This window comes from Podarcis liolepis, assembly GCF_965112155.1.
Source record: "Podarcis liolepis genome assembly, chromosome: 5".
NCBI classification, from domain to species: Eukaryota; Metazoa; Chordata; class Lepidosauria; order Squamata; family Lacertidae; genus Podarcis; species Podarcis liolepis.
In genome coordinates, this window is record NC_139556.1 from 103,330,155 (window position 1) to 103,344,339 (window position 14,185).

At 52.7% G+C, this 14,185-nt stretch overlaps 1 protein-coding gene across 8 annotated transcripts in view; it reads left to right on the top strand.

The window, feature by feature from the left end:
• OPA1 (OPA1 mitochondrial dynamin like GTPase) overlaps nucleotides 1-13,697 on the top strand; it is a 55,310-nt gene extending 41,613 nt beyond the window's left edge. For 4 of the 8 annotated variants that reach the window (XM_083503972.1, XM_083503974.1, XM_083503976.1 and 1 more), the window contains 2 exons: nucleotides 10,548-10,628; nucleotides 11,745-13,697. In XM_083503972.1, the coding sequence (XP_083360098.1) occupies nucleotides 10,548-10,615 (68 nt within the window). In that variant the 3' untranslated portion in view covers nucleotides 10,616-10,628; nucleotides 11,745-13,697. Of the gene's footprint in view, nucleotides 1-10,547; nucleotides 10,629-11,741 lie in introns of all 8 variants that reach the window. The other 4 variants (XM_083503971.1, XM_083503975.1, XM_083503973.1 and 1 more) reach the window with 1 other exon arrangement.
• Nucleotides 13,698-14,185: the final 488 nt, after the last annotated feature.

The window sequence follows — 14,185 nt, forward strand, 5'->3', positions numbered from 1 at the left end:
CTTTCTAAGTAAGCTGTCCTGTTACATTCTCAGCGCCTTCTAGCTTCCTGACACCTCTGAGCGGTCCCAACGGCTGTGGCAGTTTTGGCTAGCAAGCTTTAGAGTTGGTTGCCCAGCCAGGGGGGGAAAACACATAAAGGCATTTCGTGCAAAGAAAAGACGCCCTCTGGGTCGGTCAGGGTTTCGCCTCCCTGGCTGTAGGGGAGAATGCTGTGCCTCTTTCCATGACGGCAGGAGCAGATCACATCTGGAAGGCATTTTTTGACGTTTCCTTTGTAGCGAGGGGCTGGAGGCGGGAGGCCGTAATACTCTTCCGCCGACCACGGCACCTTGGGCGGTAAAGGTGCAGGTGATAACATTGCCTGCGTGACACGCAGCAGCCATTGAGGAGGTTCTTCCTCACCTGCCTCCTTGTATTTTAAGCTCTGGTTGGAAGTAATTGGAAGGAAACATTTGCCAGCCAGCAAGCGCCTCTCTTGTTTGGGCTTGCCAGCAGATGATGATGATTGATTAAGTGATCGATTGATACCCCGCCCACCTGAATGGGTTTCCCCAGCCACTCTGGGTGGCTCCCAACAGAATATTATTATTATTATTAATAAAGCAATAAAACATCAGACATTAAAAACTTCCCTAAACAGGGCTGCCTTCAGATGTCTTGTAAATGTCAGATAGTTGTTTATTTCTTTGACATCTGGTGGGAGGGTGTTCCACAGGGAAGGCGCCACTACCGAGAAGGCCCTCTGCCTGGTTCCCTGTAACTTGGCTTCTTGCAATGAGGAAACCGCCGGAAGGCCTTCAGAGCTGGACCACAGTGTCTGGGCTGAACAATGGGGGTGGAGACACTCCTTCAGGTATACTGGACCAAGGCCGTTTAGAGCTTTCAAGGTCAGCACCAACACTTTGAATTGTGCTCGGAAGCGTACTGGAAGCCAATGTAGGTCTTTCAGGATTGGTGTTATATGGTCCCAGCAACCACTCCCAGTCACCAGTCTGGCTGCCGCATTCTGGATTAGTTGCAGTTTCTGGGTCACCTTCAAACGTAGTCCCACGTAGAGCACGTTGCAGTAGTCCAAGCGAGAGATAACCAGAGCATGCACCACTCTGGTGAGACAGACCGTGGGCAGGGAGGATCTCATCCTGCGTACCAGATGTAGCTGGTAGACAGCTGCCCTGGACACAGAACTGACCTACACCTCTGTGGACAGCTGTGAGTCCAGAATGACTCCCAGGCTGCGCACCTGGTCCTTCTGGGGCCCAGTTACCCCATTCAGGACCAGGGAGTCCCCCACACCCACCTGCCCCTGTCCCCCCAAAACAGTACGTCTGTCATGTCAGGATTCAGCCTCAACCCATTAGTTGCCATCCATCCTCCAGGCACTCACACAGAAGTCTTGCACTGTTGCGGGGAGACGTCAGCGCTGAATGGCGCTGGGTTGTCCGAGGGGCTTTGTCATGGTTTGCGTGGCTCTGAGATGCTCTTGGGCAGCATCTTCTGCTGTCGAGAGGCTGCCATGAGGCAGACAGGTGCTCAGTGCCCAGTTTCATGTGAGCCTTTTGTTCTGGACTTTCCATCGGCCTGTGGAGCCTTCTGTGTTGAGCTGGGTCCCCTCTTCTTAGGGTGCTCATCCCCCCCTCTTACGATGACGGCTGTTAAATCCCTGCTAGTGAAGAAATTCCTCAGAAAAGCAAAGGAGCGCAGACTATTAAAAATAATTTCCATACCACAGAACTAATCCAGGTGTTTTATGGGAGAATGAAAACTTCAAATATGATTTTTAGTAACTTAATAAATATACCGTGGCCTTCTGGAATGTCAATAGTTTCTGTGCTAATATTGTTGGGTCTGGATCAAGTACGAAGTTTTATGGCCACAGAACATCTGGGAAAGGGGGGCAAAGGCGCTTGCATGCCATAATATTCACCCAAACATCCTGGCTTGTCTGTACTACTTACAGCCAATGAGTTACATAAGCCTCTGTCCAGGAATTAGCTTTTAATGGGTGGGCTCTTCTCCGCCCTCGTCTAGCCATGCCTTTGTCCCGCATAACACATTTGCAGGGTGGAGACAGGGGCTTGCTGCCTCCGAGAGAAATTGGTTCCCGAGGACCAAACTAACCGTGTGCTAAACGCCTGGCGGCATTTGATTTTTTAAAGAGTTAAGCCTCGCCCCCTACTCCATAGCGCTGGCCAAATTTGCCCTCCAAAGCTGCCATTTGCCCTGGGAGGCTGAAGGAAGCATCCCTCCAGGGCCAGGCCAGGTGGGAATTTCTTTCCTCCCTGTGTTTCTGTGCTGCCACATAACTAAGATTTCCTGAGGAGGGTTAAGCTGCCTGTTGCAGTCCCAGTCTTGATATTTCTTTCTGTCTGTCTGCCTGTCTCTCTCTCTCAGTGCATATTCTTTTTAAAAAAAATTCAATCATGCATGTAATATGCCTAGTTGTGGGTTTTTGAGCAGCCGCCTCCTGTGTTTCTGTTTTGTTCACTCTCCCTCCAGAATTAGTTGCCTCTTGGAAATTATTCTGGGAAAGGATCAGGTTTCCCAAGACCTGGAAGTGGCGAGGCTGTTCCCTGGGGTTTCTACGTCCCTCTCCTATTTCTCTCCCAGTGGCAGTGGGGAGGGAAGCAGCCTCATTTCTCCAAGGCCTTCCCGAGAGATGAGTCCAAGAGCCTCTTCACTCAGGACTTGAGCAGGATGCGGCTCAGAGCCCTGGTGGCAACTGGTTGAAAAGTCTCGATGTGCAGAATCTGGCCCAGCTTCCGTGGGGATTTTGCGATGCCAGGCAAACTTTCCAGCTCCTTTTTGTGTTTGCTTGAGCCCAGAACGTTGGGTCAGGTGCGCCTCTGCAGTCTTGTCGTCATTCCTGCTCCCGGAGAGGCAGAGACCCTTCGCGAAATGCCTTTTCCCTGCTTCAGGGGGCAGCAGGGGGCTGCCTTTCGGAGGAGGATCCCCATGAAAGAGGGAGGCGGGTTTGCTGGCATGCTGACCTCCTGCCTCTGTTTACCCTCCTTTGTCACTTGCGGTGGCTGCAGCATCTCCCAGGCAGCAGCAGCGGCTGCCCCCAGAGACAGCTTGTGCATTTCCAAGTTCCTTTCTCTGGGGCCTGCCTGGGCTTGCCAGCGCCTTTCCCGCCTGTCTCTGGAGGAAGCCCTTCCTCGCAGCTGCATCGCATGCCCAGGCTTTCCTCCTGGAGGGAGGGGGAGGACACAGCAAGCTGCCAAATCTTCTGGCCTTTTGGGGAGACTGTCGAGAAAGTTTGGGCTGCTTTCCTTTGGACCGTTTTCCCCCTCGATCCTTTCAGAGGGTTGAGGTGTGCTTCCCCCCCCCCCACCCCTAATCTTTAGCTGTTGTAATTTGAGCAGCAGTTTTAAGCTTAAACAGCATTTCTTGATCATTCAGATAACCAAGTGGGAATATGTTAGGCTCGAAGCACATAGGATATCCGAACACAGTGTTGCCAAATTAGCTGAGTACTGCAGACCGCCTGTTTTTCAGTAGCCAAGCCATGGGCCCCATACTTTTTTAAAAAAATATGTCTCTGTGTTAGTTTTTGTTATGTGAAGGATGCCGCAGACCTGGGGGGGGGGGGGAGCGCAGACCACCAATTGGAAGCCTTTGTCCTAAAGGTATCAGAGCTATTGGCCTCTCGCTGAGCTATTTCAAGAGGGCATTGATAGCAGAGTCTGTCGTAGTCCACCTCCTTTGGTTTCCTCTCATTCCGCTCAACTCTGCTTTCTCCCAATAGCCACAAATTTTGTATTGATTCCGATATTAGTTTGGAAGTGGTGATGGTTTGGGAGGAGTGTTTATCTGCCAATGCCGTGAAGTGGTCTTCCTAAATATGCAGAATCTGTTTTCGATCAAGGGACTGTTCTAGCTTCCTGATTTTCTTAATCCCGGCTACGTAGAACGGCCTGTGCTTGATGGGGAGGGAGCGCAGGAGAGGGAAATCTTGTCAGGAAAGCTGAGACGTGCCGTGCCGGCGAGGGGGTGTCCAGCCCCCCCCCGGCATTGTCAATCTGTGAAATGCTGGCACCTGGGCAGGTGTCGCAGGCGAGTTGAGACTTTGTTCTGCACAAAGGCCCCTTCCCACGGAGAGAGGCTTGGCCACACGCAGGCAGGCAGGCAGGCAGGCAGGCAGGCGGGGGCTGCTAGCAGGAGATCTTCCCTTGCGCTCGAACTCAGCCCTTGAGATGGTTCTGGGAGGCTGCTCTTAGCTGGCCGCTCAGGAAGCCTCCTGCCGTCCAGACATCACCCCAGAGGAAGCTGCTTCATACTGACTAATAATTAATTATTATTTATACCCCATCCCTCTGGCTGGGTTTTCCCAGCCACTCTGGGCAGCTCTCAACACAATAAAACATCAGACATTAAAAACTTCCCTATACAGGGCTGCCTTCAGTTGTCTTTTAAAAGTCAGATAGTTGTTTATTTCCTTGACATCTGATGGGAGGGCGTTCCACAGGGCGGGCGCCACCACTGAGAAGGCCCTCTGCCTGGTTCCCTGTAAGCTCACTTCTCACAGTTAGGGAACCGCCAGAAGGCCCTCGGAGCTGGACCTCAGTGTCCGGGCAGAAGGATGGGGGTGGAGGCGCTCCTTCAGGTATACTGGACTGAGGCCGTTTAGGGCTTTAAAGGTCAGCACCAACACTTTGAATTGTGCTCAGAAACATACTAGGAGCCAATGTAGGTCTTCCAGGACTGGTGTTATGTAGTCTCGGCAGCCACTCCCAGTCACCAGTCTGGCTGCCGCATTCTGGATTAGTTGTGGTTTCCGGGTTACCTTCCAAGGTAGCCCCACATAGAGCGCATTGCAGTAGTCCAAGCGGGAGATAACCAGAGCATGCAAGACAGTCTGCAGGCAGGGAGGGTCTCAGCCTGCGTACCAGGTGGAGCTGGTAAACAGCTGCCCTGGACACAGAATTGACCTGCGCCTCCATGGACAGCTGTGAGTCCAAAATGACTCCCAGGCTGTGCACCTGGTCCTTCAGGGGCACAGTTACAGTACTGGGAGCCAATGAAGGTCTTTCAGGACCAGTGTTACGTGGTCTCAGCGACCGCTCTCAGTTCCCAGCCGCGTTCTAAGAGTATGTCCAGCTCAGGATGGCAGCAGTGGCTCCCGAAGGTGCCAAGAAGGGGTCTCTCCTAGGAAACCAGCGGGGGGTGGGGCTGGCGGCTTTGGAGTATTGAGTGGCAGAGAGCCAAGCTCAGTGATGAAGCTGACCCCGTTCACAGGATTATTGGGAAGAGAAAGGGTCTGGAAGGAAACCCCGGGTGCTCTGGACGGTGTCTTGGGAGTCCTGCCTTTGTTCCTGCCCTGAAAGGTGTTCCTCAGGGTCCTTTCCCAACCAGCCAATTTATTTACGGTGCAAAGTAGAGTTCCTTTTGCGCTTCCTTCATTGCAGGGGGTTGGCACAGCCCTTGGGCTCCCTCCCCACTGCAGTCCTGTGGTTCTCCTTTGTGCCCCAGCCCAGGACTCCTTGCTTCCGTCTTTCCGCAAGGTCCCTAGGGAGGCTTCCATGATGCCAAGGCGATGTTGGGGGTGGTGTTGACATAGGTGCACGCAGGTTCCTGGGTTAAATCAGCCTTCTTCCACTGGGTGCTCTCCCATTCGCACTACAGCACCAGCCTGCGCAACTTTGGGATGGGAGTTGTAGTCTGAAGCACCCAGCTGGCGCCAAGTGGGGGGGGGAGCTGCATTGAAACTGTGAGTGGGGGCTGGTTTTCCAGCTGCAGGTTGGAGAGCCCCCCTGTGCCCGCCCTTGTGCTGCCTTGGCTGGTGGCTGTCCTGCTCTGTTCTGCTTCTGCAATTCAGGGGTTCCCAGGAAGGCAGCAACCGGCCTCCTTGCGCGCTGCTGACAATGCGCCCTTTGAGCGTGCTCCTCGCCGGCCGCGCACGCTTCCTCGGACTTCCTCCGCCTCTCCTGCAAGCGTTCCCTTTTAATCCTGCGCAACAGCCTCCGCTGCCGTGATTCATGGGGCGACTCTCCCTGAACTGCTATAAATCCCGCTCCAGCGCCTTCCGCTCGGCAGCCCTTTGTCTGGCGCTTTCGTGGCGCTAATGAGCTAATTGTTTAACAATCTCCCCGGATTCATTTGCCTGCCTCTGCCTCTTTGGGAAGCCGGGGCTGCCGGGGACCTTTTGACAAGCCAATCTTTCTCCCCGCTTGACAGCGGGGCGAGGGGAACAGCGCCGGCCTTTGTAGGCGGGCGAAGAAAGGAGGCCTTTCCATCCGCCGGCCGTGCTGCTTCCGTCTTGACCCCCTTTCTCTGCGGGGAACACAAATGCGGCAGACAAGCGGAACCTCCCCTGTGTTTTCTTGACCCGCTGGCTGTCCATTCACTTCCCATCTGGTTTTGCAGCCTTAAAGAAACAGAGGGGGGGGCCTCTTATTATAAATCTGTCTCCGCAAGTGATCGATGGAGAACTGTCTCTTTAAGGGCAGCCTGGGTGGCTTTCTCTTTAAAGTTCTGCTTTTTCCTGCCGGTCGGCGCGGTATGTGAGCAAGAGGAAACTGGTTCAAAAATGCCAGGCATTAATGTAAAGTGGTTTTTGAAAAAAGGAAGGGGGTGGGAAATGAAGTAGGGCACGACCCGAGCTCAGATCGCCCGGTTCAGGCAGCCTTCAGTCTCTCTGTGCGGCTGCACAAAGGCATGCGAGGAGCGTTCTGGGCGCCTCGTCCCGAAAGGGATATTGTAGGGTTGGAAAGGTTCAGAAAAGGGCAACCGAAAGGATCCAGGGTGTGGAGAGACTCTCTTGCAAAGAAAGGTTGCAGCATTTGGGACTTTTCAGTTGAGAGAAAGACAGGGAGCAGGTGACGTGGTGGAAGTTTGCAAATTTGCACATGGCATAGAGAAAGTGAAGAGAGAAGTATTTTCTTCACACTAGAACTTGTGCACCTGTAACTAAGCTGTCAGACGGCAGTGGTGGTTTCTCGTGAGTAATCAGTCGGGACTCCGACCTGTCTTTTACAGGTTTTATTCTGGTGCAAAACTATTTACAGTACAGAGCCACAAGTTCATGTGTGCCTCAGTCGCTAGCAGAATCCGGGAGTGGTCATTTCCGGGTCCTCCCCCAACATAAGAGCCTCGTCACCCCCAGCCTTTTCCTTCCTTCTTTGCATTTTACACCTCTGCGCAGGGTGGGCGATGGAAGGGGCGTGCTTCCCTCCTGGCCGGCTTGATCAGGAGCGGTGCTGAGGCTCCCAGCAGCATCCTCCGGTCCCTTCCCCTCTTCCCCACTGGAGGTGTGGCTTCCCTCATCACCGGAACTGCTTTGCAAGATTTTCGGGGGGTCCCTGTAACCCAGCTGCCCCTCTGCTTCCCTTCCCTGTTCCGATGGCAGTCCCCTGACATAAGCTGAACATTGAAAGATTCCAGGTGGATAAGGGCCGTCCTCCTTCACTCAACGCAGAGTTAAACTATGGAACTCCCTCCCACAGGAGGCGTGATGGGCACCTGCTCGGGTGGTGCTTGTGGATGATGTCATGACCTTTGGCTAGTTCAGTGAGGTTTGTGATGATGGTGATCTGCCCAGATGGCTTTCAGATTCGTGGAGGAGGAGAGGGCCATTGAAGGCTTCTGCCAGGATGGCTCTGCCTCCACGGTCAGAGGGAGGGATGCTTCTGAGTGCCAGTTTCTGCAAACCACAGCAAGGGAGATCCGCTCTTGGGCATGAATCCTGCTTGCTGGGCACCTGGTTGGCCAATATGAGAACAGGGTGCTGGGCTTGGGGGGGGTCCCCTTTGGCCTCATCCTGCGGCCTCTTTGTATGATACGTTCTTGCGTGATGCCATCACAGAAGTTGGGGGTTGAAGTAGCTCTAAGAACGGGGGTGCTGGGAGGTGGGTTTTTCTTTATTTTTCCAGCCCTCGCTCTATCCTGTTCCATCCTGTGCCCACAGTTACCGGCAACCGTCCCCCTCCCTCCCCACTCTGTTTTCTGTGTTCACAGTGTGTATTCAGATCGTAATTACAGATCAATTAGTCTGTTTTTGAGCCCCTTTGGAGCCGGTATCAGAGGATTAATGCAAAGAAAATGAGAGGGGCTGTGGGTGTTGTTTCATGTGCAGATAAAGAGCCGGCCAGGATGAATGGCTCTCTTGAGGCCTCTGAATAGAGGATTTCTTCATTCTGTGTCAGCCGGGGGTTTATGGGAGATTGGGAGAGGGGATTATGGGAATATTCATGACCCAGATCAGGGACCCCGGGATGAATGGGTGGAGGGAAACGGGCTCATCTTTTGAGCAAACACGAAGTAAATGGGGAGGAGAATGGCCATTCACTGGGGCCTGTGTCATTGTTGCCAAGTTGCAAGCGGGGTGGCCGGCCCGGGGGCCGCTGTTTAACAGGTGTCACGAGAACCAGGCTCTCCATATCTAGTGCTGAAAGCTCTCAAAGGGAACCTTGTTTGTGCAGGAGCCATCGGAGCAGCTTTGGGGCGCAGAGGTTGGGAGGAAGCAAGGCAGCGAGAGGGTGCTGAGCCCTGAGAGTTTGGGGGGGAAACAGGAGAAAGTTTGGGGTGGGAGAGTTCATGGAATCTGTAGAGTTGGAAGGGACCCCCAGGGTCACCCAGCCCAGCCCCTGCAGTTGAAGCCTCCTCTCTGGAGCAGCAGAAACCAAACTTGCTTCACTACATGGAAGGACCCGAACCCGTGGCTTCAAGTGACAAGAAAGGAGATTCTGCCTAACACCGGAACTTTCTGGCCGTCAGTGCTCAGAGTCCCTTCCATCTCTACTGTTCTGTGGCTCTGTGATCTTCCATGATAATAATAATTAAAAAAAATTATTTATACCCCGCCCTTCCCAGTTCAGAAAACCGGGCTCAAGGCGGCTAACAACAAACTTAATAAGTGAAGAAGAAGTGTGCATGCACACGAAAGCTCATACCAAGAACTAACTTAGTTGGTCTTTAAGGTGCTACTGGAAGGAATTTTTTTATTTTAAGAAACTTAAAACAACTGATGCAACAAAAAACAGCATAAAATGCCGTATAAAACATGAATAACAATAAATTCAGAATTAAAAAATCAATTTAGGGGGGAAATCCATCCAATAATCATGAGATGATCACCAGGGCTAGCTGGCTAAGTTAGTCCAGCCGTTCAGCAACAGAGGACGGCATAATGTTCTAGAAAGGGAGAAGGTTTTCTGGAGACCAGGTGGCAGGCTGGACTCTGCAGGCGCAGGATGCCAGCTGGGCACGTCCTCTAGAGTCTGCTCTGGCTTCTTTCTGCCTTGTGGGTCTCATTTTTACTTTTGCCCCATAAACTGGCCCCGCAGACTTCCTCCTCCTCTGGCGCCTCTGAAAGAGCGAGCTCTTTGCCGCTCTCTCACCTGCCATGTAACTCGGGGGTGGCTTTTCTTTTCTGGAGACACCCCCAAGTCCAAGCCGGCGGTGCAGGCTGGGTGTCCGGGGGCTGGTCTGCTTGGGCAGAGATTGGGCTGCCCTTTTGTCCCTTCTGCCCTTCCTCAAGCTTTGGGCGGCTCCTTGTTTTGAGTTTTCTGCCTCTTCAGCCGTGGGCCAGTGGCAGGGTGGGTGTTTTCGGGTCAGCTTTGCCACCAATTGCGCCTTTTGCTGACAGGTAAATAGATAAGCCTATAGACAGATAAGTGGCTGTAGCTGCTGCTCCTGCAACTGCTGGGCAGACTGCCAGATAAACTCTGACCTTTTAAAGGAAAAAATGGTTGGGGGGGTGAGCAAAACAGGCCGAAGTCTGGATTATAACTTTTGCAAAAGCATCTTTAAATTCAGGGCACTTCTCTTAGCCTGTCTTGCTTTGAATTGGTTTGGTTAGTTTGAACCCTGCCCTGCCCTCTTTTGAAAGGCTGGACCTCTGAATTGTGATTTTTATTTTGTCTTCTGGGATATTTTATGAGCTGGCCAAGGGGCAACTTTCCATTAAATGCTATTTAATCGTGCTTTGCTGAAGCAGAGTGAGCTGCGTGAGACCTAGGAAGCAGCCTGATTTGGAGGAGACACACTGTGGCCTCCTAAATCAGCCCCTGAAAAGAACAAGCCATTCAGAGGCTTCTGCATCTGCAGTTATTCAATCTTTTACATTTATATGTCTCTCCACCCTGTCCTCTGAAGAGCTCGTGGTAATGGAAGCGGCTGCACTCAGAGCTTTCACAACTTCTAAACCTGAAATTACTTCTCGGCAAAAACGCAGGCCATATTTTTATTTTTAGGAAGTTTTGTCAAGGCTGGCCAACCAGTTAATTCTGAGGCACACCTTTATACTAGATTAGTCTACAATAAAAGGTGGAAATTTAATTAATGCAGTTTAACTATGATGTGTTAATACAGTATTATTAATACAGCAATGCAGGCCTTAGTCTGAGTGCTGGCACCCTCTCCGCTTCAGAAGAGGCTCCCGGCTGCGGACGAGGCAGGTCTTGTGGAGGCCTCCAGGGCACCTATGGGGCAGGGATGGGGGCCCAGCCCCGCAGCCTCCCTCAGGGAGGCCAGGCCTGTTTCCACTTGGGAGAGGAGGCATCTGAGCCTGGAGACATCCGTCCTGACAGCAGCATCTTAACTTTTCCAGAAAAGGTTCGGGAGATCCAGGAGAAACTTGAAGTCTTCATTGAAGCCCTCCATCAAGAAGAGAAGTAGCCGGTCCGCACAGGTAAGGAGCTCTGGGTGGTCACTGAGCAACTGCAGCGCTCTGACTCTGCCCAAAATAGGCTCGTCTTGCTCTTGTTAACAGCCAGAAAGCAGGAAGCCCCCTTCGTCTTTCCAAGGGACTGCGTAGCTCCATCTTTGCCTGGAAGGGCCCTAAAAGGTTGTTCCGTTAATCCTCCTGCTGCTTCATCCAAGTCTTACAGAATTTTGAGATGCTCCCCAAGGGTCATCTCTGACAGACGGCCACCCAACTCTGCTTAAAAACCTTGCGAAGGAGCCTCTTCCACTGCTGAACAGTCCTCATCGTACAAATGTTCTTCCTGTGTTAGTCGGAATTGCCTCTTGACCCCTCAGCCACCTTAACACGCTTCCTAGCTGATTGGAGATTTGAATCTGGGGCTCCCGGTTCCAGCATGGCACACCGGGGGGGGGGCATTGTGCCCTGTGGTGCCCCGTGCTCTGGGCCAATCTGAACAAATGAATCTTCATTTGCGTCAGCCGTCGGCCACAGCAATAAAACAACAATACAATATCCAAAGAATAGAAAGAAAAAGTCAATTATATAAAATACATTTTGGGGTTTCGAATCAATGGTCAAATAGTGGACCTTATTCTGATTGCCCCAGCTAAAAACCTTGCAGCCTTTGCTGTCAGCTGCCCGTCTTGATTTGCCAAGAGAAAGGACACGGTGGCAGTGGCTGGGCGACCCAGAATGGACAATAAAAGAGGGGTGATAATCTCCTTCCTCAAGTCATTATAAAGAGGGCAAGCCAGAAGGGCATGCACCACCAATTTGGTCCTGCCATCTCCACAGGGCCATAAGCGTTTTCATGTGGAATCTGTTGGAATCGTCCCTCAAGTCCAGCCGAGGGCAAGACAGTCAATCTGGGCCGATCTCTCCCTCTTGTCTTGCTCTTTTACCCTCCTGGGTTTCGCTTAAAAATGGCGCCAGGGACCTGTCTCTTGATTGAGATACCTGGCGAGTGAATGGTGACCCAGGATGGGAGGCGGCTTTTCTGTTCCCAGCAAGCAAAAATGACTTGGGGGGGGAATGGGGGGAGGGGTCCTCTGTCCAGTCTCTCTCTGCAAATTCAGTCCATTTGTGTTTGTGTTTCAGCAGAGCTTCTACAGGAAGACAAAGCCCCTCTTCTGGAACACACAAAGCACTAGAAATGGCCCCACGGCGCCTCCTGGTCCTCCTCTCCTCCCTGTTGCACTTTTTAGGGGTGTCCCCGAATGTCTCCCAGGGAAAGGAGACAATTGGCAGGAGGCAACGAGAGGTCCTGGCTGCCACCTGCCCTTTGGGTGACGGGGGCAGTAACAATGACGAGGGAAGCACACCTGGCAACGGAAACCTACGCTTTCTCACCTGGAAATGATGCCTTGAGGGTGGTGTCCAGACTCTGCAAGTGCTCCCTCTCTCTTTTTCCAGGGAGGGGCCAGAAGTAGGGGGTTTTTCTTTCTGGGGTGGCAAGACCCCTTCCGCCGCCTCTAGTGGTTTTAGCCGGTCGGGGGCTCCTTTGCGTGGCGAACCCGAGGGGCTTGAAATAAAATTTTAGCCTTTGTACATACGTCGACAACACCTCCTACGTAATGTTTGTTTGTTTGTGTGACGCAGCGCACTGAGGGGCCCTCCAGGCGAGAGCAGCTGCCTTTCAATGCTCTTCTACGGAGCCAGATCTTGACTGAGGCACTGGGGAGAAGCTGGGCAGGGGGGAGTGAGCCTGGCGGGGGCTCCCAGGCTGTGTCCAAACAGGCACCTGGGGGCCCATTCACGGGCATCTGGCTCCAAGAACAGCATCCTCCACTATCCATTTCATTGCAGTTTGGTCCTGGGGTGGGACTTTGGCCAGCTCCATTTCACTTTTTATTTTTATGCTTGCTGAGAGGGAGTCCTTCCTGAGTATCCCACCGGCAGTGTCAGGTTCCAGATAAATCATTGCGCATCAGCCGCTTTTGAGACATGTGGAATAAGCGCCTTAGAGAGGGGCAAAAAGCTCTGAAGAAGTTTGCTCTTGGTCTGCGTGGCAGGAGCAGACTCTGGAGGGAAAGCTCCTTTCAGGGACTCGCCCAGTTTGGCTTTTTTATGCTGCAGGGCTCCTGTGGCTTTTGGGCGGGAGAGGGGACCCTGCCATGTGCTGGTCACGGCCCTCCACACACACAGCCCCTTTAAACCCAGCCGTCTCCTCTGCATTGTGGAAGAAACTGCCCCCTCTGTGCAGACACTCGTCACCCCCCTTGAGAAGCTCCAAGCATCCATTGTGGGTTGACTCTGTCGTTTTGCGCCAGCCCTAAATGCAGAAATACACGTTACCAGTAACATTTCCTCTCCCGCTTTTCGAGGTATCTTTCCAAATGTCCTCGTGCCCACTCTCCCCCTCCCTATCCCCACATCTGCATTGTCTGCCTTTCCACCTCTGCGCAAGTGACTTTCTGGCAGGCTGCTTCCTTCGATGGGCTACACAGCGCTGCCTTGCAAGTTCTCTCCCGTCGTCCTCCGGGGATCCTGCCTTGCTGAACTTCGCAGGTGGGAGGTGGAGTTTTGTTTTGTTTTTCGGCGAAGGGGATACTACTTTTGCTGCCCCCCTCTTCCTCCGCATGGTGTTCTGTGAAATCTGGAAACAAGATGAGCAGGGAGAGGCAGCTGTTGCCAAGAACCAAAATGAGAGTGATGGGAGAGAGCATTCCTCATTCCTCTGCTATTTAAAAAAAAAAAGTGAGATGGCATTTTGTGTGTTTGTGTGTATAGCAAATGCTTTTGGCCGCACGCCAGAGATTCTGTGCCCTCAATGACGCAAAAGCCTCTTAGCTGCTCTGGCCTTCCTAGAGGCAACTTCAGGATCCCAGAAGGGGGTCCTTCCCAAAAAGGGGTGCTGCACCAAGACCCGTCTCTTACCGCCCCCCCCCGCCCCCCCAATCCTCTTCTCGTACTTTATTCTGTCTGGTCCACTTTTCAGTTTTAAGCCTCTGTTGCCGACCTGACGTTTAGCATGATATATCCCGTGGAAGTTATTTATTGAATGCAGATGTCATTGAAGGAAAACAAAATAAAGAGAGGTTTTGAGCACTTAAATTTCTTACTCTCTTCTTTATTTGCATGCCGCGCATCTGCCCCAAGGGCTCAGGCAATGGGGCAGGACCCCCAGCTCAGCAGCAGAGCACCTGCTGCGCCCCAGGCGGTCCAGTTCCCCCGTGGCTCCTCCGGGCAGGGCTGGGGAAAGGCTTTCTGCCGGGAACCCCCAAGAGCCCTTTCTGCCAGTCAGCCCTGACCAGGCAACGTGGTGCCCTTCAGATATTGGTGGACTGGAGCGCCCATCTTCCCACGCTGTGGGCCATGCTGCCTGGACCCAACAGTGAAGCTGCATCTCGGAAGAGTCCCCCTAATTCAAGAGGGAGATGCTCCATGTTTGTGTGCTAGAAGAGTGAAGGCTCTGGGGTCACAGGACCCCTCTCAGCGGTGGGCAGGGGGGCTTCCCTCTCTCTCTCTCTCTCTCTCTCTCTCTCTCTCTCTCTCTCTCTCTCTCTCCAGAAGCGTGCAACAGCATTTGACCGTTTCTTAAA